Here is a 26377-nt window from a genome sequence, read left to right as displayed (position 1 = left end):
GTCCTTATAAAGAGGGGAAATTTGGACACATACACAGGAATAACATTGTATAAAGATGAAGACATAGATCAGAGAGATGAAGAAACCAAGGAATGCTAAAGATTGCCAGCAGACCACCAGGAGCTAGAAGAGAGGCAAGAAACAGAGTATCCTTCATAGCTCTCAGAGGAACCAACAGTGTTGGACACCTTGATTTTGGACATCTAGCCTCCAGAAATGAGACAACACATTTCTGTTTTTGAAGCCACACAATCTGTGGTACTTTGTTACAGCAGTCCTAGCAAACTAATACCCATGCCAGTGCACCTTACCCTCCTTTCCTCTCATCTCTGCATTTCTGGGTGGATGAACACAGGATAAACTGTGCCCATGAAGAGGAAGCTGCCAGATGGCCTCACATCTTAATCCAGTTAAAATTAAAATTCTCATTTCCTCAAAAAGTTCTATAAAAGGTGATTTATTATATATTTCAGGCACAAGGAAAAGGAGATAACTTTGATGGGAGGACTACTTTAATGCCTCTGAATTTATACCAAATAGGTTGCTTCATCTACTTCCTTTAAGAATATGTCCTCAGTTATTCCAGAGTTTGCAGAGAGCTAACATTTAGTTGTTTTTCTCAAGAAACCTGATTTAACCTAACTGTATTAGGATTGGCACTTGATTATTCTGATATAGTAATTTGCATGATTTTTAGTGCCATAATTGTTGAAAGTTGATATTAGAATCTTAAGAGTGGCATACCTTATTCAGAGATGTTTAGCACCTTATAATAACAATAATATTGGGTGCATTATGCAGTAATAATAGAAATTACACTTGCAAAATAGCTATGGTAATAGAACATTCTGAAATGCAAGAAATAGAAAAAGCACACTGGAAGAGAAAACTGTGTTTTATTCACCGCATTTGGCTGTCTGTGCACTAAGGCTGGAAAATAGGAAAGAGCTATGTCTTCCTCAGTGCTGTACTACCCCTGGGCTGCATGATTTAGATCAACCTTTATAATTCTGATTGAAGTGGAGAATTTTCAGTCACTGGATTCAAAAGGGGGTGGGGGAGTGTGGTCATGTTTGAAATACTTTTTGCTCTTTAGTTGGAATAGCATTTTGTAAATGAAAATTGCATTTCTAAAGAAAGCATGTATTTGCTATGACTTAGCCTAATAATTTGTTTTTTTCCAGTTGCACATAACTTCTTTTATATAAATTTATTTATTTATTTTTGGCTGTGTTGGGTCTTCGTTGCTGTGTGCGGGCTTTCTCCAGTTGCGGCGAGTGGGGGCTATTCTTTGTTGCAGTGCGCGGGCTTCTCACTGCGCTGGCTTCTCTTGTTGGGGAGTACGGGCTCTAGGCGCACGGGCTTCATTAGTTGTGGCATGAGGGCTCAGTAGTTGCGGCTCGCAGGCTCTAGTCCAGTTGCTCATAACTTCTGATTGATAGCTTGTTTTAAAAATATGATTGAAAAAATATGTTAAGTATATTCGTCTACACTTCACCAATATAATTTTTAGGCCAATTTTAGGCTGAAATTTTAGGCTGATTAAGTTTACTCTGCCCCTCTAATACTTTGATTTATTGATCACATTCAATATATCCAAACTCACAGAAAGCCATAGTAAAAAATAAACCTGTAAGAAACCTAAGATATTCTTGACTATGTGAACTGACACAACAAATGTTGATTTTGAATTTTGGATATTTTCTGTATAAGTTAAAAAATTCTGTGAAGTTTTGATTTAGTATTTCTTTTGGCAGCCTAATTACCCTAATTCAGGAATATTCTGCTTAAAACTTTGAAGATTAAACAAAGCCAAGAATGCGCCAGGGCAGCAGAGATAAAAGAAGAGTGAGTGAATTAACTCTATTGTGTCCAATTCACGAGAATTATTTCAGCCTTGTATATGTTCACATGGAACCTGCCTTTGCTCGCTTCCTTTTAGAAAAGAAAGTTGCTTTTGTTTCTTTAAACTTTTCCCTTTGATTTTGGAACCATTGAACAACAACAACAACAAAAAAGCTGGTTTATGGATATCTAGCCTTTTCTAAGGCCTCCTGATATTCTTGGGGTTGTTACTATCACTCTTTCTCTGGTGGACCAGGAGGTACTATTCAAGGCAAGTGAGTGAAAGCCTCTCCTGCAGGGTCTCAGTATGCCGGGCAAAGACCATTTTCTTGGATCAGTTATATCTGAATTCTATGCATCTCCTCCAGTCAACTCTGAAATGACACAAGGAATTTTACCATTCACTGAGAGCCTCATGTCTCAGCTGCAAATGAGAAGCTTGTCAAATAGACATGCACGGAGAGAAAGGAGAGGCTGGGGCAGGATTGGCCTTGGTTCTTATTCATCCTTCTGAAAAGTCAAAGATACTTCACTTTCATGGGTAGGATTTTGGTGACTTCAGTTAGCAGCTTCCTGAAGAGCTGTTTAGGGTTTTGCTGTCACCTCTTGGAGCTATAGGCTTTGCTCTATTGCAGTGATTCCCTGCATGTTAATTATTCCCATTTGTGCCTGAATGTGCCAGCCTTCCTCTGTGTGGTCAAATTATCCCCTTTAACTTCCCCCTCCGTTTCTTGGCAGCAGAAAAGTCATTTTTACCAAATCCTTGCTTACCTATAGGGCTGTTTTGCTGAGATAATGTATGTGGAAAGTGATTCTTTAAGCTGGAAGGTGCTCTGCTTTCCAGTGTAAAATGGCGATGCTGATAACTATACTTGTACTCACTGACCCTTACTCCCTCTCCAATAGCACCTTATTTTCCAAACCAAAGCCTTTTAGGAACTCTGAGTTACCATTTTTCCTCTTGTGGTTTATGGGAATTCAACATCATGTCGTGGTTAAGAACATGGGCCATGTAGACAGACTCAGTTCAGAGTTCACCACTGTCTCTCAAGCTATGTGACTGAGGATGGATTAATCTCTGAGTCTGGTTTTCTCAGCTTTAAATAGGGATACACCCTTGTAGAATTGTTGAGAGGAGTAAATGAATATTGTGAGGTGAAGCACTTAGCATAGTGCCAGGAGCAAAGTAATTAGCTTTCATTGCTTTCTGGAAGTATTTGGTATTCTGCTATTCTAACGGATTTTGTGCAAAGTCAGCAGAAAGGAGCTGCTTCTCGTAGCTTGATTAATTGCAAAATCTCTCCCACCCTACTCTTCTTCCTAGGTTCCATTTCACCTGGAATGTGAACGTGTATTCATTAAATGAACAGAGAATGGTTTTATTAGAAATTTTTTTAGAACACTGTACTGGTATATACTTTTTAAAGCAATCATGGAGTAATGTTAATAATTTTCTTTTTCAAGTCCAGAATTCAGATACCTGAGAACTCTTTCCCTGGCTTCCAATCCTGATGAAGTTGGTGGGGAGTAAGGTTTTTTGAGATGGTTCCTGTAGGCAGTGGCCCTTTGTCAGTCCCTCCCTGCAGGCTACCATTCTGCCAGGACATGGCTGGGTTCCTCTGAGCAGCATATAGGTTGCTGGGGAGAGGCTGTGGACATGGTGCTTTGTGATATACATGCTCCAGCATCTCCTTCTTGGACATCCATTCCCACTGGGCAGAGAGTAAGAAGGTCCATCATGATTTCTGACTGGTATTTCATTATTTGTATATTAACGTTTGGTGTGGTGTGAGGTTAGGAATTCATGTCATAAGTGACCATTTGAAAAAGACTTCTAACTCTAAAATTTGAAAAATTCTACTTTCTTGGGAGGTAGCTACACAGTGATGCTTCTGATATCAGTGGTATTTTTAACAATGTTTATTGACGCTGCTAATCTCATTTCATCATTTTGTTACAGATTGATGTTCTCAAAGCAGATCTGGAAAGCGCAGAATGGAAAGTTTTGGAAAATCTTATTCTGGAAGATGTCTTTGAACAAATTGGACAGCTCATCTTTGAGATCCATCTCCACTGGCCCGGGTTTGAGGTCAGTGGCAGTGACAGCAGTGTTGTGCGGTTCTGGTACAGCCTCCTCAAAGAGTTAGAACTACAGGATTTTAGGCTTTTTCACAGTTACAAAGATTTATCTAAACCTCAGCTATTCCTGAAGAAAGATATTTTCAATGCGAGTAGCTGTTATACTCTGAGTTGGGTGAATACAAGATGGAAATAGGATGCAGGAGGTCATCAGCAACTCAAGGAAATATTTGCAGCATGGATCATGTCCATGATTCTAGTTATTCTGGTTTACTTGTCCAGTCTCCCACTAGCCTGTGACCTGCTTGAGGCAGGGATTGTGTTATTGCCTTTGTAGTACACGTAGCCTGGCATCTCGCACATGGTGGGGGAACAGTTAACACTTGCTGAGGGGATGGACACAGGAGTGCCACGGTAGTCAATCTCCATCTGCCCAAACCCAGGCTCTTTGCCTGTCTGCCTCTGACAGAGTGGGGATGCTTGTCCTCTTTCATTTCAGCTTGGAAGATAGTCCCACACTTATCAATTATGTATCTGTAATCCATGAATTTACCACCATGAAAAAGAAATATCACATTTCTGTTTTTACTGGGTTGATGAGATCCTTAAATGTGTAGCCTGCTGTTTAAAATAGGGCCTTTCATTTGATGTTAACTCACCTTTTCCTAGGATTTTCTTGTTCACTGTGTCAATAACATTCTTTACAGCCTTGTAGATTTCAATTATTCTTCCTCAGTTTTTGTTGAGGCCATGCTGTGACTTTATAAGAACCACTGATTCTGGTTTCTGGGAACTCAGACACACCAAATTCTGTAACTGAGTTTAAAAGACTAGAGTATCAAGTTATTCAACTCAGGATTCTTTTCATGCTCAGCCTTAAAACCCTCTGTTCCTATGAAACTAAACACAAAGCAGAACTTGGGTGTCTTCAAACCTGATTTCTCAACCTCCGACTTGCCTATGGTGTCAAATTTTTTTTTTTTTTTTGTTATCTCCAAGATTAGGTTTTTCCTTGCTGCCAGTTTGCATTCATTGTAAGCCTGTGGCCTGAGGGCCAGAGTCTCTCTCTTTCCCGGGACAGATACAGTGTGTTTTGGTAATACCAATCCTTTTTTGTATATATTTTTTAATTAAGCAGATAATGCATGTTCTCAGTAGTTCAAACAATCTCTATCATTTCTATTTACAGGATTAGACATTTACCCCTACAAATGATTTTCAAAAATCCTATTTCAAATAAATTAAATAGTATAAAAATAAATCAAATTATTACCTTATTATAAATTAAGTACATCTTCTGGTATTTTTTATATCCCAAGAGAGCAGGAATACATACACTGTTCATTTAAGAAATTTTGGGAGAGCATAAAATACTGATTACTACTAGACCTCTATTCCTTCTCCCCATCGTTTTACCTTCTTCCACCCCAGACATGCCCTGGGTTGGCTTTTTGCTTTTTGCAGTGGTTTGAAAATACCATTCCTCAGGTGAGAAACCAAAATACAATAGAGTTATATCATCTTACTAACTTGGGTTCAAAAGGGAATAAGACTTTCTGAATTAGTAGTGATGATTTTTTAAAATATAAATGAGGTTTTTTATATTAAAACTTATAGTACACTAATAAAAGTCATTGAAGTGAGAGGACCAGCTTGAATAACTTTGATTTGAAATAACAGTTTAGTTGCTTTCAGTGTCCCTAGGTATTTCAAAAGTACAAAAAGTTTATCAAACTCAAAAGTGGTTTTTACTGTTAGTTTGCATGGTGTGGCCTCCAAAACAAAGTTAACTTCAGTCCTGTTTGGATTATATCACAGATTGTCTTTCATTTTTTAATAAAAATTTTATACACTAAAGTAAACACAGATCTTTTTATACATTAAAATTTTTAACCCTTCTTATATACCAAGGTATGAAGTATACTAATCCTAAGTATCTAGTTAGTGTGACTAGGTTTTAGATGTATTCACACTCATACCAAGATTTTTAACTCATGGGCTTGAAGATTAATGGCATTACTGAAAGCCCCCTTTGTACAGGACAGGTTACCATTGATTCCGGATTGGTGGTGCAGAACATTGACTTCATCACACTATATATATCTGAAGCAAGAATGGAAGTACTGTTAAGAAAAAAATAAAGACAAACTCAAAATAAATCCCAAACACACCCACCCACACCCACCTACTAGGCAGCCTGTTCAATTGTTATTTGTACTTATTTTATGATTTTTTTTCTAAGACTGTCCTTCATTCCCTTCATGGAGAGTTTGAAATTTGTGATGAATATTCTGACTGTTGCTATGGTTTCCCTGCCTCTAGAATTATTATGTTTATTGTGTGGGCCAGGGTTTTTTAACCTCAGCGCTATTGCCATTTGGGGCTGGATAATTCTTTGTTGGGGGAGGGAGGGCCATTCTGTGCATTGTAGGATGTTTAGCAGCATCCCTGGCCCTCCCCCTAGGTGCCAGGAGCACCACAAAAACAACACAAACAAAATACAAAAAACAAACATACAAAATCAAGAGCTGCTATTCATTGAGAGCTTACTATGTGCCCAGTACTGTGCATAGATTATTCCTAATTCTCCAAACAGTCCTATAAGGAAGTGTAATTTTCCCAATTATACAGGTAAGGAAACTCTGAGAGGTTAAATACCTTATTCAGATTGTTCAAATGGTGAAGCAGGAATCCATATCTCAGACTGCCAGATCCCAAAGCCCATGCAGGGCCCCTCCTCCGTCTGCTTCAATAGCCTTTGACAAACGTAAGGACATATTTTTGCCTCCCTATTAGTAAATGGGAAGAAAAGCCTACAAATTTACTAATACCAGACCTGCTGTTAGAGTTGGGATCATTTTTGTAGCATGCAGGTTTAATTTAAACAATCTACTTAATTAAAATGTGCCCACCAAATGGAGGCTTACTGAAAAAATATGGGGTCCCAACAGCTTCTCTGTCAATATATTCAGGTTGCCAGGAAAGATCTTGCAAGTCCTGGAAATGACCCTTGGCCCTCATTGGTCCCAATATGCCGCACTTTGCTCCTAGATTTTAGGGAAGGCCCAGTCACTTGGAAGTGTAGTGTAAGTTTCCTTTGTTTCAAACTCGCCTTTGACCTGCAGATATATGAGCTCAGATGTGAATATCTGTGACATACATCTCTTAATTAACTCCTACCAGAGCAGTGCTCATAAATGAATCTGAAGATAGAAATTTAATAATGCTCTTCTCAAATGATTTTAAAAACTGTTCCTTTTTGGATGAAAGACGTATGAGGATGTAAGAGATTCAGAGGTCAACCTTTTAGCACAAAAGGTTGTGCTAAATCACAATTTGAGATTAAAGTCAAAGAAAAACAATTTTCCCGTTCTCCCTTTTCTTAGAGTGATTGTATTTGACACAGTTATAATAGGTTATCATATAAATATTTGTAACTATTTGACATAGTTCAAATGAAGTGAGCCAGGAAGAGATAAACAAACTTATGTTAGAATTGACTGAAGGTCCACTAGTATTTACATCAGGGTGGAACAAAAGCAAATTCATGAATTTACAGTGTTTAGTCCAAATCAGTTATTCATGTAAGCATTTCTGCTTTGACTATAAGATTTTAGTATATAGTAAATACAGTACAAGATTTGCATTTCCTAAGTTTTACATGTTTGGATTTTGCAAAGCTTGAATTAATACCAGGGAGCCAGCCTCGTCGTCATATTTCTCCAGATGAAAAATGAAGGCCTCATTTAAACAGATTATTCTACTTGACTATACAATGGTAGGTACCTACAAGCTCAATTACGTAATATAATTCTTTTCTTTTGGAGATAAACTTATTTTGCCTTTTAAGCAATAACATAATTCTTTTTTGTACTAGCCAATTGCTGGTTCTTTGTGAATTCAGTGCATTTAATTGTATGCTAAAATATGTTCCTTTTTCTTACATTTAAAGAGGTATTTGAACTTTACTTATCACATGAAATCGTAATCCAAAGATTCAAGGTATTCTTAAACTGCTTAAATTTAGAAATTCTATAATTTTATTGTATTTCTGTCCTTAAGAAAAGTAAATCAAGCAAGCTTAATATTGTCACACTTTATATTTAGCGCTGTATGGAGAAATGCTAGTCCCCAACACTTGTTAAAACTAATTGCTGTGTAAAACTAGCAATTTATATTCTCATATAAAATATTATAAGTTTTTCTTAGTGATTGGTTTTATGCAATAAGATTGTCTGAAGTAATAAGGGTTTTTTTTCCTGTTAAGTTTGGATTCTAATCTAGACTATTTTAATATAGAAACTCAGTATATATAGGACAGATATGCAATCAGTATGTACCAGGGAGCAGAGTTGGTGAATGACTGTGGTCCTCAGTCCTCCAGAGGTTCTCCTCCACTGCATTGCCTCCCACAAGACCCCCAGACCGCCCCAAGATCAAGCAATTAATGCACAGCACAATAGGCATCCTCCAGGACCCTGCACCATCCCTGTGTTTAGGTTCTATTCTAACTGCTCTATGTCATGCATTACCAGTCATTGGATATTTTGACATCGCCCCTAGGTGGGTATATATAATAACCAAAAGTCCAAGTGGGTTCCATAACATTATTGAGAAACCACAATTATGTATCAATAAAAATAAGCTATTAGTTATCTGTACAAGAAAGTATTATTTCTCAAGGATTGGTGTCAGATCAAACATCGTTTTCTCAGGGACTCCCATATTGAAGGCCCCCAGCTATGTCTCCTTACAATGCCTTCTATTCTCCCCCGCTTCACGCTCCTTTTACTTTAATGGATCTGCTTGTGTAATGGCTTTCCCAGCAGACTGTAAGCTCCATGAGGGTAGACACCATGTCAGTATTCCCAGTGCCTACCATGGAGCCTGCTAGGTTAAAGGTGCTCCATAAATATTGTTGAATATGAATATAAAGAAAGCTATTTCACAAAGGATTTTTCAGTGAAATTATTTCATCATCATTTGTTATTGACTTTTTTTCTGGTATTAAAAATGTCTTTGGAATTTAGATGGACCAATATTTCTCATTTTGGTTAATTTAATTTTAGGCACAATTTGTCCTTTTCTTGACATGGTGGTTTATTGCACTGCGTGCAATAGTCCTCATTCCTGATTAAAGGATGCTACCTGAAGATCTTTCTTGACCTCAGGGACTTGAGAGCTATATAATAATTGAATCGAATAAATACAATAATAATTAAAGGCTCAAGTATTGGTAGAAGGTACCCTAGGATATAAAACCTCAATCTTCCTTTCTCATTCCTCATTGTCCTTTTTTTTTTTTTTTAACCAATTCCCAGAAAACACACTTTTTAGAGTCAGTGTATTTGGTCACAACTCACAGTAGCATGGAGAATATTTTTCAGTTTATGAGAGAAAGAAGGTATGATGTAAAGGACAGGGGCTGGTATTTCTACAAAAATGATTAAAATCACATTGTTTTTCTAGGACAAAAAAATTTAAGGTAGTTGTTCAAAGAGTACAAACAAGGTGAGAGCGGGTATTATGTTCTCCAGGATATTTGAAGTCTGACCAAGAAAAGTCCTTTCGGGCAGTTACCATTAAGTCTAACTCTCAAGGAAGAGGCTATGAGAATCTCTTTAGCTATAGGTTCTGTTTTACTAAAAGATGAAATAAATACAGTCTTTAAAACTACCTCAGTGAAAGCAAGCTGGAAGCCACAAAGATTACAACACAAATCTGACAGTTTTAAAAATACATACTTAAGTTGGCAGTATGTAGAAGAGAAAGGATAGCAGGATGAAGGGAGAAAGATTCTGACCCAGCTGCTAACCAGCTGCGTGATACCAAGCAATTCATCACCCTCATCGGCCTATTTTCTTATTCTAGGTTGGAATATTTGATTTCTAAGGTTTCTTCTAGCTTGAAAATCTCATTATTCTAGCATTTTATGATTAGAGAAGGCTTAGACAGTGGTTAGGTAATTTCTTGATTTGTGTGCTATAGTCTTAGGATAAATTCAGGAGAATCCAAATGATACGTTTATTCAGAAGAAAAGCCCCAGATAAAAGATGAATCCATTATGATGCCTCTCCAGTCGAGTGAAGTGCCCTTAGGTAAAGTACCTTTTTAGGATAACACACTTAAACTCACAAGGTTCTAAAAATCAGAATGTTTCAGACTGCACTTGTTTACACTTCTGTGTTTTTAGACTATCCTAACAAAGTGGCAATATCCAAAGATACTAGATTAAGTATATATCTTTATGGTGATCCTTCTGTATGTATATGTGTGAATATATATGTATGCATTTATCTATGTATGTATGTGTATGTGTTTATGTACATATATGAATGCCCAAGAAAGAAAAATCTTCAGGCACAAAAAGCCCGGGGGACCCTAGAACCAGAGAGGTAGAGCAGGAATCTACACTGCAGTGGTCCTAGTTCGGTATACCAGTGATGGCCAGTGGCCTAGAGCATTAGAGATAAGGCCTGCTATGTTGGGGGAAAGGATTGGAACTGAGTGAGATACTTGAAGCAGTGGGACCCTTGGAGGGCTACAATCTCGATGGAAGAGGGTTCTAAAAACTACCCCTATCCCCCTTCCTCCGAGCACAAGGAAGTCTACCCTTGCTATAGCTCTGGAGAAAATCAAATTTTCTCATGAGAATTTGAAAACTTCAGCCTGTTTAAAGAGTTGAATCCATAGTCACGTGGTTAAGAAATCCATAAGCTGAAAAATTTAGATATAAAACTGGTTCTAGGGGGTGATGTCTCAGGGGTGCATGGCAGAAGCAAATGTAAAACCACTCAAAGGGACCCTTCAGCTTGGACTACGAAGTATTTCCTCCAAAAAACAAGACCCACGTAAGATGAACTCCTAATAAAAAATTACAACTGACAAGGAAATGGCCCACCATGAGATAGAGTTAACAGACACATTATACACTGGGATTTTCAGTCCAAGAATTTGCGATAACAGAATAACAATCTTAAAGAAAGTATAATATAAATTATTAGATGTGATTAAAGGCATAAAAGACTATATAGAAACCATAAAAAATAAGACATGAAGAACAGGTAGATATAAAAAAGTACAAATAGACCTACCACAAAGGAAAAATAGTCACTGGAATGAGTTTAATGAATTAAACAGATTAGACACAGCTGAAGAGACTGTAAAAGTGAACTGGAAGATAAACCTGAGGAAACTGTCCAAAATGTAGTACAGAAAAATATGAACATTTATATTGTTTAAATAAGACATCTTATGAGTAGTTTTGAACCTTAAAATGTCTTTCAGAAGATGAAGCAGTAAAGCTGGGTATTTGAGCCACTGTGTGTAAAAAGTGGTACTAGAATTGTATGGACAGTATGGTAACCAGCAGCCACATGTTGCTACTGAGCACCTAGCATGTGGCTAGTATGACTGAGGAGATGAATTTTAAATTCTATTTACTTTTAATTAAGTTAAAAACTTATACTTGATTCAATTATTAGAAAACTCTTAGTAGGTCTGTTTGGAACAACTTAGGCATGTAAATCTACTTTGTGTGAAACAGATAAAATATTTGATGAAAATTTAGTGTCTGCATTGAGATGTGCTGTTAAGTGTAAAATACACACCAGATCTGACTTAGTATGAGAAAAGTAAAATATTAATTTAAAAAATAATTGAATGTTGAAAGAATATTTTGGATCATATATTATTTATATTAATATCCCCTTTTTAATGTGGCCATTAGAAAATTAAAAATTATATATATGGCTCATGTATTTCTGTTAGTGCTATACTAGAACACATACTTAAATACAAAATGTTTGAGATTTGAGTTAGTCCCTCAGATCTCAAAAATGCTGAAGGTTGGAGAGTAGGATGTGGGGAGCTAAAAAATCATCTGAAGACAGTTATTGCAGTTATAGGAAGCTGTAAAAGCAAAGGAGTTATCACTTTGTCACTAAAAATAAAGCCGCTCTAAGGACTCTGGCTGCAAGTTGTGACTTAAGTTTCAGATAAAATTTCAGTGTTTAAAAAAAAAAAAAAAAAAAAATTTCAGTGTTTAGATTGAGAAAATTGTTTCTACAATTATTAAAGTGACTTTGAACATGGAAGGTGTACATATAAACATGTAAAATGTATATCATATTCACATACATGCATGTAAATACATGCACACACATACACACACGTGTACATATTTTTGGTTAGCTAAATTTCTCTGAGTTTACACACTCTAAACAGTGTAGCTTCTGAAATACTCAAGATAAACTCAGACTCCACTAATTCTCATTCTTCGTGTGCATATCATCTGGGGAACTTACTAAAAGTGCTGACTTTGAACCAGGGAATGAATATATAGTATTTGTAAAATTGCAGTCTTTTGCTAGTTCATTCACTTTATTTACCCACTGATCAAATAAATATTTGATAACATGAATTTTGAACCAGCTGCTAAGATGGAATCTTCTTTCCCCTGGATCTTCTCTTCTTCTTCTTAGGTCCCTTAGTAATTGCCTTGTTTACACTGTATTTCATCAGTTATTTCATGATCCATTAAGAAAGAATGCCACCAATTAAACTATGACACATCATTGATTTTAAGACATAGCCCTATTTCAGAGATGTTAAAAATGTGAAAAACCTGCATCTTTGATGAAATATAGCATGTGTTCCCTAGGTCTCACTTTGAGACCCAAAGTTAATACTGCTGATGGATATTTTGGCCTGGATGGCACTTCACACTTCCCTTCTCCATACCTGAATTCATTATGGTTTCCTTAACCAACCACTACTTTCTTCTGAATTCTGTATCTCAGTAAGTGACACCATCTCCAGGTGGTTCTCAGTCTACACTCTGAGAAACAGTATTCTTCAAGTAGAGTCTCTATAATTGTTGCTAGTGTTACAATTCTTACAGCTACCATCCAAGGGTTTGCTATTTCATTGTCCATGTTTTCTTCCAGGTAATTAATAAACATGCTAAGGACATCAACCAGCCTCACAATGTATCCTCAAAAATCACTCTGTACTGTTCTACTTAGAGAAGTGCCTGTTTGAGGCTACGCCCTGTTCCTTATCTTAAAACGGGCTCCCTATTTAGGACAACATATTCTCAGCCTGTGCTTCAGTATTGAAATATTCATTAAACCTTCACTAAAGCATCACTTTTATTCTAACTTTTAGGAAGGAAATCTGTCCTGGGTATGACAAAAGGGTTGCAGTGAGGAAAAGGAGCCAGATGGTAACCACTTAATTCCAGTCATAACATCATCTGTAAACTTTCTTATGCTGGAAAAGACCCCATTCATTTGTATACTCTAAAATGGATGCAATCATGACTCAGTGGCACCAAGTGAATAAATATGGACTGTGTTAAACTTAATCTATGTGCTCTGAGGACACTGCCCTGTATTTTTGTCATTTATTTAGAATAAACCCATTAATATACTATACTCACCTTTAAAGCATTTCTCCCCAGAAAATCAAAATGACCCATTTAAAATATGCAAATGGTTTAGTGTCTCAGAGTTAAGACTTAAAAGGAGACTAAGAACGAAAATTTTGATAACACTTTCTACAAAAGTGCTTTATTTAAAAATACAGTCTTTTAAAAAAAGCGACAGCTTTTATATACAGTTCCTTAGTTTAGAAACAGTTAGAAACACAATGAAGTAAACCCATATTTTGAAATTATGATTTGTAACATACACAATACTGGTGCTGAACAAGATAGTTCAAATGTATGATTAACTTTTTGTCCCATCATATTTCAGTAATTCACATTTGTTAAAACCAGTGGTTGGGACTAAAGAAAAGCTCCTGTCTGAACTTTTTCCTCTCCAGGAAATGGTAGGCACCCTTCCCAGCAGATAAAGAAATAGAAATAACAGCAGCCAGGCAGTGTATTCTTATTTCTTTGAGTGCCTGTGTGTCCAAAAATACATCTCTACCACTTTTATTCTCTTTTTCTATTTTCTTCTTTGAAATTTATTTATATGTGGCTATAGCACCTGGTCATCTATACCAGGTCTTTTTAAATTTAATGTTTAAAAATGGAAGTTCTAAGGGTATGGAGCATGAACTGCTCTTGATAGCACAGGACTCAGAGCTAATGATGTTCCTAGGATATCAACACTCAACATGATTCTGGTCTCCAAGTCAGCACTCTGAGCAGCTATGAACCAATCTTTTACAGCATGGTATTGAAATATTTCACACTACATTCAAACATCTAACATAGATTTGTAAAAAAACAGGAGAAATGTCTCGTCAAACTAAAGTGCTCTTGGTTACTATATTTAAGAGGCTATCTTGAGTTCACAATCTGAAGTTGAAAAAAAATTTTTTTAACCAATCACAGTCCCTGCTTCTCAAACTGGGAAACTTAGCCATCTTTCTGGAGTGTCAATTTTACCCAAAGATTTGGAAAGAAGTTTAAAATTTTTCTAATCTTAAAAAGTTTTATTGAATATATTCATAAAAAAATCAGATTAATTTTAATAGATAAAACATACAGCTTCAAAGAAATTACAAGTTGACATTTTGAACTATGTCCTCACATCCAATCTCCTATGAGGAGTATTTCAGTAGTAACAACAGTGAAGAGGTGAGTGACCTAGGAGACCCTGATTTTTGAAAGTGTAGCCAGGTCTTTATTGGACAGTAAATACAAATACAGTTCAAAGTCTTGATTCATCCTCTTGAGTTCCATCTTCAAAAATAATGTAATTCTCTAATTATATACAATCCTGTCTATACTGATCAGGAAGAAAGTCAAGAAAAGAACTCTGGACTGATTTTTATTTTACATTGTTTAATAATTAGAGGAATGCTGCAGTCAGAGAAGATTGCTGGCTTACAACTAAACAGACACAACATATGTCATAAAAAATAGTGGAACTCGTGAATCCGAAAGATTAGAACTTGACCCACTGAAAATAATGGGAACAGTAACTGTGGGTGGTTTTATCCTTCTTTCAGATTCACGTTAAATTATACCATCCCTGTTCTTCCCTTTTTGTTGAAGAGGTAATCCACTAGGGATTCCTTCTTAGCTCTAAAGGGATCCTTTCAGTACGTCATGGGGGTAAACCCAAACTGCCTGCCAAAAATAACTACTTGTCAAATATAAAGTTAATGGTCATTCTCTGTATAAATAACATCTATAAAGAACAAAATGAAGTTGCCAATGAAATTATATGAGCCAAATTTACAAAGTTTTTTTCTTTTTAAACAATGGTTCAACTTCATAAGGCCACGTAAGAAAATCATAATCTGTAAATCAAGTTGTCATTTAACACATTTAATAATTAAATATAGTTAAATATGATATTGGATCAAAAATGATCCCAGATAGTATAAGGATTAATCCCATTAATCCCACAATTTAATGAGACCATCCCAACCACAAGTTATGACTTTAGATGTTTCATGAGGATGCCACACTGCACCTATACACACTTTATCATGAGCTTTGAATCTACTGTAGAGTTTTGTGGTCTTCCAGTCCCAGATGTTTAATTTTCCATTTCCATCTCCTGAAATCACATAGCTATAATGAGAAGAAAAATAAATTCAAATTATTCAAACACCTTCAACTGGTAAAGTGGGTGAGGAACAGAGAAATAATTTATCTTTTTCACCTTAACGTAAAAAAATCACCGTGATTATATAATACTTAGAATAATAAGGTAGAGTATAAAGCAGTCTATAATTTAAACTTCTATCAGAAAACCTCCCCACTGAGTGACCAATCTAAGAGTGAAAAATTATTTTTAACTTGGAAGATTGGGAGAGCCAGGGGCCACAGTGAATGTGGTATCACAATCACTCTCTAGACAGTCAGAAACAGTGTAAGGGAACCAATTTCATACAGAGCCAGCAAACACATGTAGACCCATTCAACTATAGTGGACTCTACCACCTTCATAATTATTTTTGGCTCCAACAGCTTCTGAATATATCCAAGATTCACTCAGAGGTAGGAGTCTAAATCCCAATTACCAGGTTAAACATACAAGTTTATAGGGATTTCTAAATTAGTGATACCCATATATTTTAGCTAACAATAGGGGAATGAATGCAGAGTTTCACTCTTAGGAAGGCTGTAGGCTTCAGAAATCTAGTGTGACCAGAAGATGGATTTGAGGTTTCAGCACAGAAAAGCTGTAGTGAAACTGTTAACTTCAACCCTATAATACAGGATTAATTCTTCTGGTGCTCATTCAATCACAGCAATATAGAGATTACAGTCCTTCCAGCCTTGCTTAGAAACGCAGAAAGAAAGTAGGACATAGCCTATAAAGACAGGGATTCATTATGTGGTTAAAGGGCACAGAACTAAACAATATAAAGAGACAGACTAAAGAACTTTAAAAAAAAGCCAAATGTAGCTGTCTTAATTTGTTCTTGCCTTTTATCTGGCATTTTGACAATCTGAACAATTCTCATACAATTACATATATAAAAGTGATTTGTACAGTGTTATTTGTACAGCAGTAGTTTATATCATTATATATGAATATAGGAATACATGAAAAGGTTTAAACTTACCTCATGTCTGGTGAAAAGTCTACCTGACAAGCATAGCCTGCTACCATATGGCCCTTAAAAATTTTTTTCTTATTTAATCTAAATCTGTTCTGTGCTCCAAAAATTAAGATTTGGTTGTCCATTGATTGGCACGCTAGCCATTTCCCTGTAAATTCAATAAATGAGACATTTTAGAGGAAGACTGAAAATTTTAAAAAGACTTTATTTAAATATGTTCAATCATTAATATTATTTTATTCCCAACTACTTCATAATAGTAGGAAAATTAATTTACCATACCACCTGTAAAGTGTTACAAATTTGTTGCTGGTGAGAGGTATTTGGATTTTGCTCATACAATCTTATATCATTTAGCACTTTTCCTATAAAAGCTTTTTTGTTTGTTTAAATTAGGATATACAAAAACTCTGAGTTTAGCGTTAATAAAACTAAATTTTATGAAATGAAATTAATTTGTAGTAAGTATAAACAGTAGAACCATGGAGAGAAAGAGACTTATTTATGTTAATTATGGAAAGAGGAAGGATAAACTCCAGGTGAGAAAACCTAGGATTATTAAATAAAACTGTACAAAGAAAGATATGACTAAAAAAATTCTAGTAACTGTTGTTGTGGGCCACACTTGTTTTTAAAAAAATTTTTTATTGAAGTATAGTTGATTTACAATGTTGTGTTTAATTTCTGTTGTATAGCAAAGTGACTCAGTTATACAGATATATATTCTTTTTATATTCTTTTCTATTCTGGTTTATCACAGGATATTGAATATAGTTCCCAGTGCTATACAGTAGGACCTTGTTGTTTATCCATTTTGTATATAATAGTTTGCATCTGCTCATCCCAGATTCCCAGTTCCCCCTCCCCCACCTCCCCTCCCCCCACCTCCCCTTCCCCACCTCCCCTCCCCCCTCCCCCAGCCACCACAAGTCTGTTCTCTATATGTGTTAAGTCTGTTTCTGTTTCATAGATATGTTCATTTGTGTTGTATTTTAGATTCCACATATAAGTGAAATCATATGGTGTTTGTCTTTCTCTTTCTGGCTTACTCCACTTAGTATGATAATCTCTAGGTCCATCCATTGTGCTGTAAATGGCATTATTTCATTCTTTTTTATGGCTGAGTAGCATTCCATTGTATATATGTACCACATCTTCTTTATCCATTCATCTGTCAGTGGACATTTAGGTTGTTTCCATGTCTTGGCTATTGTAAATAGTGCTGCTATGAACTAAGGGTGCATGTATCTTTTTGAATTATAGTTTTCTCTGGTTAAATGCCCAGGAATGGGATTGCTGAATCATATGGCAACTCTATTTTTAGTTTTTTGAGGAACTCCATACTGTTTTCCTTAGTGGCTACACCAATTTACATTCCCACCAGCAGTGTAAGAGGGTTCCCTTTTCTCCACACCCTCTCTAGCATTTATTATTTGTAGACTTTTTAAAGACAGCCATTCTGACTGGTGTGAGGTGGTACCTCATTGTAGTTTTGGTTTGCATTTCTCTAATTAGCAATGATGAGCATCTTTTCATGTGCCTACTGGCCATCTGTATGTCTTCTTTGGATAAATGTCTATTTAGGTCTTCTGCCCATTTTTCAATTTGGGCCACCTTGCTTTTATCTACGCAGGATTCACCAAAGCCATTAGAGTGTTAACTGCAGTATCTTTACATCCTATATAGTTGTAAACATGATTAACTAAGGGATGACTCTAACAATGCTCACAGTCTGACTGGGTAAATGGCCTTGTTCAAGATGGGCACAGTATTTGTAATGGATGGTTTAAAAATACACTATATGAAATTCAGGTGCACAGTGACAAATGTGACTGTATACAATATAGTGATTATCAGAACAGCACCCAGTGAGGTTGCTCTTCTCATAAAAATCATAGGGCATTTGACAAATATCACTGATTTGCCTGTGGCAGATGCCCCGACTAGAAAAGCAAACTCTTTCTTGTCCCCTCTTCCTTGCTCTATACTCACAGTAGCTACTGAGTTCACAATGCTGCCCAAATATCGGATTCTCCACTTTAATATCATCATGTAGAATTATATCAGTATATCTGTAGTACTTGTACTTAGAAGGCAATGAATTATTAAATAGAAAACAGTATTAGACTTATCTTTTTAATTTTTGCCTGAAAAAATCTTTTACAGTAAATTGCTAAGGTGTTTTCTATGAGGAACCAGAACAAAATTTCCTATTCTCTGAAAGAAAAAGAGCTCACAATAAATCACTGAGCTGTTGAACATGATTCTGTTAGAAGGTAATTATATATAAAAAAACAAATCCTGATTCTCAGATGGAAATCCTTAGATGCTCGGGCAATGTTAGTTGCAAATCATCATTTCTTTTATATTTACCTTTTAAAAATAACAAGAGAATGGGTGAGGTGACTCACACATGAAAACCAGTGATTATTTCTAATATTGAAAAGATTTCCTTATATAAGTATGGCACTGTGACACACTTCCCCTAGGAGGGAATGGCCAAGGCTCTTTTGAAAACAGAGCTCATTTAAAAACACTATCTACTAACTTACCATTTGGAGACAAAGTCACTGCAGGCATTGAGTGCATGCTGGGTTCTGCTATATACTTGAAATCCACAGGGATATCCCTAAAAATTAAAAATAGCATATCAGCATAGTAATTTCTAAAAGTACTTTTAGAATAATAATCTCTGAAACAAAAGAGATGCTCTCGAAATTATATATTTAATAAACCTTTCATGAAACTTCCTGGAAGAAGGAAAACCACAAAATGACATTCTATTGATTATTATAAAGCTTTTACTTTACAAATGACTTTCCATGATAATTACAAGTGTCAGTGATTTAGTTTTCTATCTCTATTTGATTTAAACTTTGGCCTTTATGTTAAAAAAAAATCTGTTACTATAAGTTAATAATGAACTCATCTAAAAATGTACCACGGTAGCCAGAAGCAAGATGTCTGAGGCAAACCTACAGGGAAATATTCTTATTTTACCTGCCAGTCAACCATAACTTGTTACTCTGCAAGCAGGTGAGAGTGCTAAAGAGCTTTCAGCAATGCAAGCAGATAGATGGTAGGCAAAGATGTACAGGGATCTGCAAGCAGGTCGAGCCCATCCAGATGGGTAAGGGATGGGTAAGGTAGATTAAGTGCTTGGTACCTGGACATCTTCTATTTTCAGCTTATTTGTAAAGTATTCCAAATGTGTACAGTGTAGGAGAAAAAGCATTAAAATATTTTTCTTGTGAGTGATACAAAAGATAAAACAAAAACAACAAAAATCCAAAACTAGTCACCTAAATCTAGACCCATCCAAAATTCTAAGTGTCTTTTCATTTTTAATATTCTCCATGATAAAAAATTCTTTACTAATTCTGAAGGATTTTGGTCCTTCAGAGACCATGAGACATCAGAATTGTTTTTTATAGAGTAATGTGTGGGAAATGTAATCTGATGAATAATACAGACTATAAAGCACCAATTTCAATTTCAAACCATGGTTCAAGTTCAAAGACTTTGATTAATTAGAACAATAACAATAATAATAATTTGCCTTTTAAGTAAGCATCTTCTCTAACCATCTATCTATCAACCCGGAAGAAGAAGCAAATGATTGGAAAAAACTATCAGAGTCTTGGTTGGAGGAAAACATTTTCAGGTATAACCTGAAGAACAGTATCATTTATCAAATCTCCAACCCTTTAATACCTCTAAGCTACCAGTGAGAACTGACATTCAGAATGAATGACCCAAATGTATTGAGAAGAGCCTCAACCTTAAAAAGGTTCAACTACTTTTCCCTTCTCATTATTAGTGGCTGATAATTTTATAACATGAATTAAAAAATAAGAGCATTTTCTAAAGTTAATGATAGTTCAGGTTCATATCAATCAATGGTTTACTAAAATTTAAACAGATCCCTTACTTCAAGGACTCTTGGTGCAATGAGCTCTATAACATGAAAAGAATCTGAACACCTGTGAACTTCATAATTGCTAGTAAAAATGCTAGGCATAGTTCTATTTAATAAACATAATACTATATTCTAATTAGAAATTGTAAATCAGTATAATAAGCTAGTAACTTATGTTACAAATAATCTTCAGTCTGGAAATGAGATCATCAAAAAAACAAAAAAAAAACCTAACAAAAACCTATGAAATTTTAAAAATAAAAGACATTTGTGCCAACCACTGTAAAATTTTCTTTTAAAAACATTTTAAGAAAAATAAATGCCTTTGGGAGAAAACATGCCTATAATATCTCATGAATTTAGAATTTAGGCAATTAGGATACCACAGGATGCTCAATATCTAATTACAATCTCTGTTCTTCTTTAAAACTGTATAATAGTCTTAGTTTGTATAGTATTGTTTAAGAAAACCAAGGTTCCTTTGGGTGAACCTGGAGGGTAGGTGTTACGCTAAGTGAAATAAGTCAGACAAATACTGCATGGTATCACTTATTTGTGCAGTCTTTAAAAAAAAAAGTCAAACTCATAAAAATAGAGAGTGGAATAGTGGCTGCCAGGGGCTGGGTGGAGGGGTGGGCAGGGAATTAGGCAAAGCTAGTAAAAGGGTACAAACTTTTATCTGTAAGATTAATAAGGTCTGAGGTTCTAGTGTATACACCATGGTGGCTATAGTTGATAATACTGTATCGCATAATTGAAATTTGCTAGGAGAGTAGAACGTAAGTGTTCTCACCAAACAAAAAAGTAAATATGTGAGGTGATGGATATGTTAATTAAGGGTTAATGAATTATTTCACACCATATACGTATATCAAATAATTATGTTGTACACTTTAAATACATTACAATTTTATTTATACCTCAGTTTTAATTATACCTCAATAAAACTGGGGAGAAAAAAAGAAAAAGAAAAATCTTTGGAGTGGCTTCCCTGGTGGCGCAGTGGTTAAGAATCTGCCTGCCAATGCAGGGGACACGGGTTCGAGCCCTGGTCTGGGAAGATCCCACTTGCTGCGGAGCAACTAAGCCCGTGTGCCACAACTACTGAAGCCCGTGCGCCTACAGCCCATGCTCCATAACAAGAGAAGCCACCGCAATGAGAAGCCTGCGCACCACAACAAAGGGTAGCCCCCGCTCGTCGCAAGTAGAGAAAGACTGCGCGCAGCAACGGAGACCCAACGCAGCCAAAAATAAATAAATAAGTAAATTTATAAAAAAAAACAAAAAAATCTTTGGAATCAGTTTGATCTGAGTTTGAATTCTGGCTCTTTCGTTTCTTGTGGAACCTTGGGCAAATTACTTAATCTGTCTCAGTTTCCTTATCTGTAAAACAGGAATAGGAAATACACCTATCTTGTAAGATCACTTGCCCATTAAATGAAATAGTTCATGTAAAATGCTTAGTGTGCTTGGGACATAGAAAGAGCTCAATAAATGTAACATCATTAATAATTATGACAATGAGTTCCTTAGATATTCAGTGCATACTACATGCCAGGCACTGTGCTGGTGTTGAAGACAGATGGAGAATTTGACTGACACAGTTCTTTCTCTCATGATTAAGAACTCGTCAGGATGCAACACTGTAAATCAACTATACTTCAAAAAAAATTAAAAATAAAAAAACTCATCAGGGAAGAGAATAAATAAGCAAGAACTAAAAAAGCTGTGAGAAGCAAAGGGTTGTCTGTGGGATAATAGAGAAGATGCCTAATCTCATGTGAGGATTGGTTAGGAAGGCTCTAATAGCAAGTGAGAGTTAAACTAAAATCTACAGGATGTCATCATTTATAATGAAACAGTATCATGAGTCTTAGGAGTATTTCTTAAGCTCTGAGAAGGAAAAAAAAGAAACATGATCATTTAATCAAAATATTTTACTGACCGATGCTCTAATTTAGAAAACATACACAAGTGTTCTAAAAGCCCTGTAACTGGTGCATCATTCAAACATTTACCAGTTTCTTTTATACTACTTCACATTTTCAAATGGAGCCGAAAATATCTGATAGAAACACCTGAAAGTTTAAGTATAATCAAACTGGTAAAGTACATAAAACAAAACAGCTATATGTACACTAAACTATCTAGCTTGTTGTGCAAATGGTCTATATGGCTCATATAAAACTATATCCTTATCAGGTCCTCTGCATGTAACATCATTTCTGAAGTAGAAGAGATCTTAGTTATAAGATAGTCTCAAACCATGGACATTAAGAATGACTATGTATAAAGTACAGTCAACTCTCCATTAATTGGGGGTAATTTGGAGGGGTATACTGGTGATGGGAGAAACAGCAGTTAAATTACATTAAATCTTCAATTACCCAAACTGTCCTGACAATGGTTAGGGACGTGCTCAGGTCCCCAAACAGACTCAGTTTCAGGAGGAAACTACTGCCTGTAGTTCAAGGCTTCTCACTTCCTACAGCTGAACAACTTCTGGGGGTAGGGAGATAGTTTCTAGTCCCCGCAAGGCTGTAACCACAGTTGAGTTGTGCCTTATCATTGACTATCAAAACAAGCTGGGTTCCAACCAAACATTAACTCTTAACAAAAAGATTATTATGCATTGCTTTGAAAATCAACTATAAAACATGATCTATGATAGATACTTAGTGAAATTAGCTTTAGTATTTCTTGACTTTAGAAAAGTGTTTTTTTCTCTAGGAAAGCAAAATTAAGCAATATATTCTGATTATACTTTACAAGTAAAACATTATGGGCTATGAACAGCAGGACACAGGGGTGATGACATGGGGCAATTTTCAGTACTGAATAATCAAAATGCAGACATTTAAAAAATTAAGAGATTTTAAAAATATTTTCTTTGGGTTGGTTCTAAGGCTAGGATGTTATGTTCAATCCCTAGCATAAGCAATACAGTCTATACGTGTGTGACCCCTACTTTTCGTCAGTCATTTTGCAAAGATGAATAAGATACCTAATAAAGAATGTAAGATGGCACTATATAAGCTTTTTTACTAGTGCAAGAAAAAGGACTCAAAATACATATTCTTTAGATAGATTATCTAAAGACTATGAAAAGTAGCATGTTTAAATTTTTATTTTCATTTTCTGGATACCTAAATAGTTAAACCAGTTTGACTGACAGGCCAGAGATCACAGTTGTGAAAATATTCAAATTGAAAGCCTTTCACTACAAAATTTTAAATTGTTTGCTTTATATTAATTAGATTTTCTACTGATAAAAACTCACCATTCCCAAACTCTTAGGCTCTTATCATCAGATGTGCTCACAAATCTCCTATTCTCATCAACAAAAACAATGGTGTTGACAGCTCCCAAATGCCGATCATATTCCTGTACAATTTCTCCACTTCGAATGTCCCACTGTATATCAAATAAGAGAAATGGCAAAGAGCAGATTTATGAAAACAAAGATCATAACTGTGGAAAATGGAGAAGGAAAAAAGATCTCCAAAATCGTGTTTTTATAGATTCACTGCTTCCAAGACTAGAACATCAGCACTCCCTAGAAGTAGCAAACATTAAACAAGTTAATATTCCTTATTCTAGCCCCTCATACAGTGTAAAGCTCAGGAATCTTAATAAAAATATTGTGAAAAGACTTACTTACTTGCACAATCTTTTTATCAGACATCCCAGCCACAAAGAGATTTTGCTTATCTTCATCAGGATTAAATTTGACACAATAGGGTACTTTTCGGTTTGTAAATCTTGATATACACTGTCCTAAAACCAAAGACCCAAGTTAAAGTAGGTAAAATAAATTTGACCATTTAAAGATAACCCTGGGATTAAGATCTAGAGATCATTTGCTAATAAATTTTGAGGAATGGCAACCTACTTGTTCTTTACTGTAAACTACATTGTTCCTTTTCAAGGATTTTTAATGATTAAAAATAGTATATTCAAGGGGCTTCCCTGGTGGTGCAGTGGTTGAGAGTCCGCCTGCCGATGCAGGGGACACGGGTTCATGCCCTGGTCCGGGAAGATCCCACGTGCCGCGGAGCGGCTGGGCCCGTGAGCCATGGCCGCTGAGCCTGCGCATCCGGAGCCTGTACTCCGCAAAGGGAGAGGCCACAACAGTGAGAGGCCCGCGTACCGCAAAAAAAAAAGTATATTCAAAAGTATCTGTATCATCAATTGCAGAGCAGATAAAGTTCTCCAGGTGATTACAATATGCAGCTAGAGGGGCTTCCCTGGTGGCGCAGTGGTTGAGAATCCGCCTGCCAATGTAGGGGACACGGGTTCGAGCCCTGGTCCGGGGGGATCCCACATGCCACGGAGCAACTAAACCCGTGCGCCACAACTGCTGAGCCTGCGCTCTGGAGCCTGCGAGCCACAGCTACTGAAGCCCGCGTGCCTAGAGCCTGTGCTCTGCAGCGGGAGAGGCCACCGCAATGAGAGGCCCGCTCACTGCAGCTAGGGAAGGCCCGCGTGCAGTGGCGAAGACCCAGTGCAGCCAAAAATTAAATAAATGAATGAATAAATAAATTTATTTAAAAAAATGCAGCTAGAGTTGAGGACCACTGCCAAAGAGGTTAAGAGTATGGGCTTTGGCATTACAGAGACCTTGGTTTGAACCCAATTCGACCATTACTAGCTGTGTGACCCTAGAAAAGTTACCTCTTAAGCCTCAGTTTCCTCATCTATAACAATAATAGTATTTAATCTCATAGTGATATTTTAAGGATTGACCAAGATACTGCAATATAAGCACTTAGTACAATGCCTGGTAGACAGTGTTCTACTATTACCTATTTTCTTTATCCTTAAAACTCAGTAGGATGAAAGATGGTTGTCTAATTATATAAAATTATACTAGCCACAGCGTGCTGATGTAATCAATATGTCTGTGAATATATAAAACCAATCTTTCCATGGAAGTTTAGACCTACATTTTAACCAATTGGGGCAATTAAATTTAATTCTGCTCATCAGGTATTTATTGTGCTTCTGTGTTGTGCAGTGCAGTGTGCTAGGTTATGTAGGGGAACAAAAAGATCAATTAAATAGTCTACGGAAATTTTTAAATTTCCTTGTCTATCAATATATTTGCTTTATAAATTGTAAATATTTGGTGGAAAAGAAATTTCATAGTAAAAGAGCTACTTATATAGCTGAGTTTCAACTCTACAAACATTTTGGGATATTAGCTAATAGTCAATGATATGAGAATCAGCAGTTAGGGAAGGTACCATTTTACCACAGAAGACCACTCACATTGTTTCATTTAAAAACACTAATTTATAAGGTAAATAGATGTTAGTATAAGTGAGCTCTTACCTGTCTCAGTGTCCCAGAGCTTAAGATACCTGTCATAAGCTGCACTGAGGAACTGTGTTCCTGCAGTATTAAAGCAGATGTCCCTAACAGCTTTACTGTGACCTAAAGGCAGAGACAATAGAAATGGAGGTGAGGTGAAGTATGTTCTTTTAAAATATAAGCACCATAAGAGAAACAGCATTAAACAGTATTTTTCAAGCCACGCTGTGAGTCAAAATCACTGGAACCCCACATGCTGATTTACTGACTCAGAATATGTTATGTGTGGGCTTGGGAATGTAGGTGGTTTTTTTCCCCTTTGAAAAGCTCCTCTGGTGATTCTGATGCATAAAATTTAGGTAAGAACCAAAAGAAAAGATGTAACTTTGTTTTAAAAAGTCTCTCATGCACTCTCTTAACATGTTATACATACAGCTGATGACTAAACAGTCAAAAGAATTTAAGGAAACATAATAGTCCATTTATTGCCAATGAAAGAGAAATGGCTGGTGACGATTTGAAAGTTCACTCTGAGATTACTTGCCAAGCTGGAAGTGAAAACAAAGTGACCTAAACCTAAGGTTCATGAAGTTGTGGCCTTTGTTCAATAATTGTCTATTTCTGTGATCACATTCCCGAATTTCACAGAAATGGATTCAGAATCTCAGAGACTAAACCTTTTTGAAA

The 26377-nt window shown here is 36.1% G+C and overlaps 2 protein-coding genes across 3 annotated transcripts in view; one reads left to right on the top strand and one right to left on the bottom strand.

Annotated features, from left to right (window-relative positions):
• The window catches only part of METTL24 (methyltransferase like 24), a 114766-nt gene extending 105320 nt beyond the window's left edge, over positions 1–9446 (top strand). Inside the window, exon 5 of the mRNA XM_022554302.3 lies at positions 3806–9446. Coding sequence (XP_022410010.3) covers positions 3806–4120 — 315 coding nt within the window. The 3' untranslated portion in view covers positions 4121–9446. The remainder of the gene's footprint in view (positions 1–3805) is intronic.
• A 4022-nt stretch (positions 9447–13468) lies between these two features.
• CDC40 (cell division cycle 40) overlaps positions 13469–26377 on the bottom strand; it is a 54726-nt gene continuing 41817 nt past the window's right edge. For both annotated transcript variants that reach the window (XM_022554267.2, XM_089921933.1), the window contains 6 exons: positions 25712–25813; positions 24039–24154; positions 23658–23791; positions 19011–19087; positions 16462–16606; positions 13469–15460 (listed from right to left, as the gene is read on the bottom strand). In XM_022554267.2, coding sequence (XP_022409975.1) covers positions 15283–15460; positions 16462–16606; positions 19011–19087; positions 23658–23791; positions 24039–24154; positions 25712–25813 — 752 coding nt within the window. In that variant the 3' untranslated portion in view covers positions 13469–15282. The remainder of the gene's footprint in view (positions 15461–16461; positions 16607–19010; positions 19088–23657; positions 23792–24038; positions 24155–25711; positions 25814–26377) is intronic.

The sequence above is a fragment of the Delphinapterus leucas genome, chromosome 12, assembly GCF_059928025.1.
Source record: "Delphinapterus leucas isolate spDelLeu-1000000601 "Yukka" chromosome 12, BTC_Dleu_Yukka2, whole genome shotgun sequence".
Lineage (NCBI taxonomy): Eukaryota > Metazoa > Chordata > Mammalia > Artiodactyla > Monodontidae > Delphinapterus > Delphinapterus leucas.
Note: the sequence above shows the minus strand (reverse complement) of the source record. Positions and strands in the feature narration are given on the sequence as shown.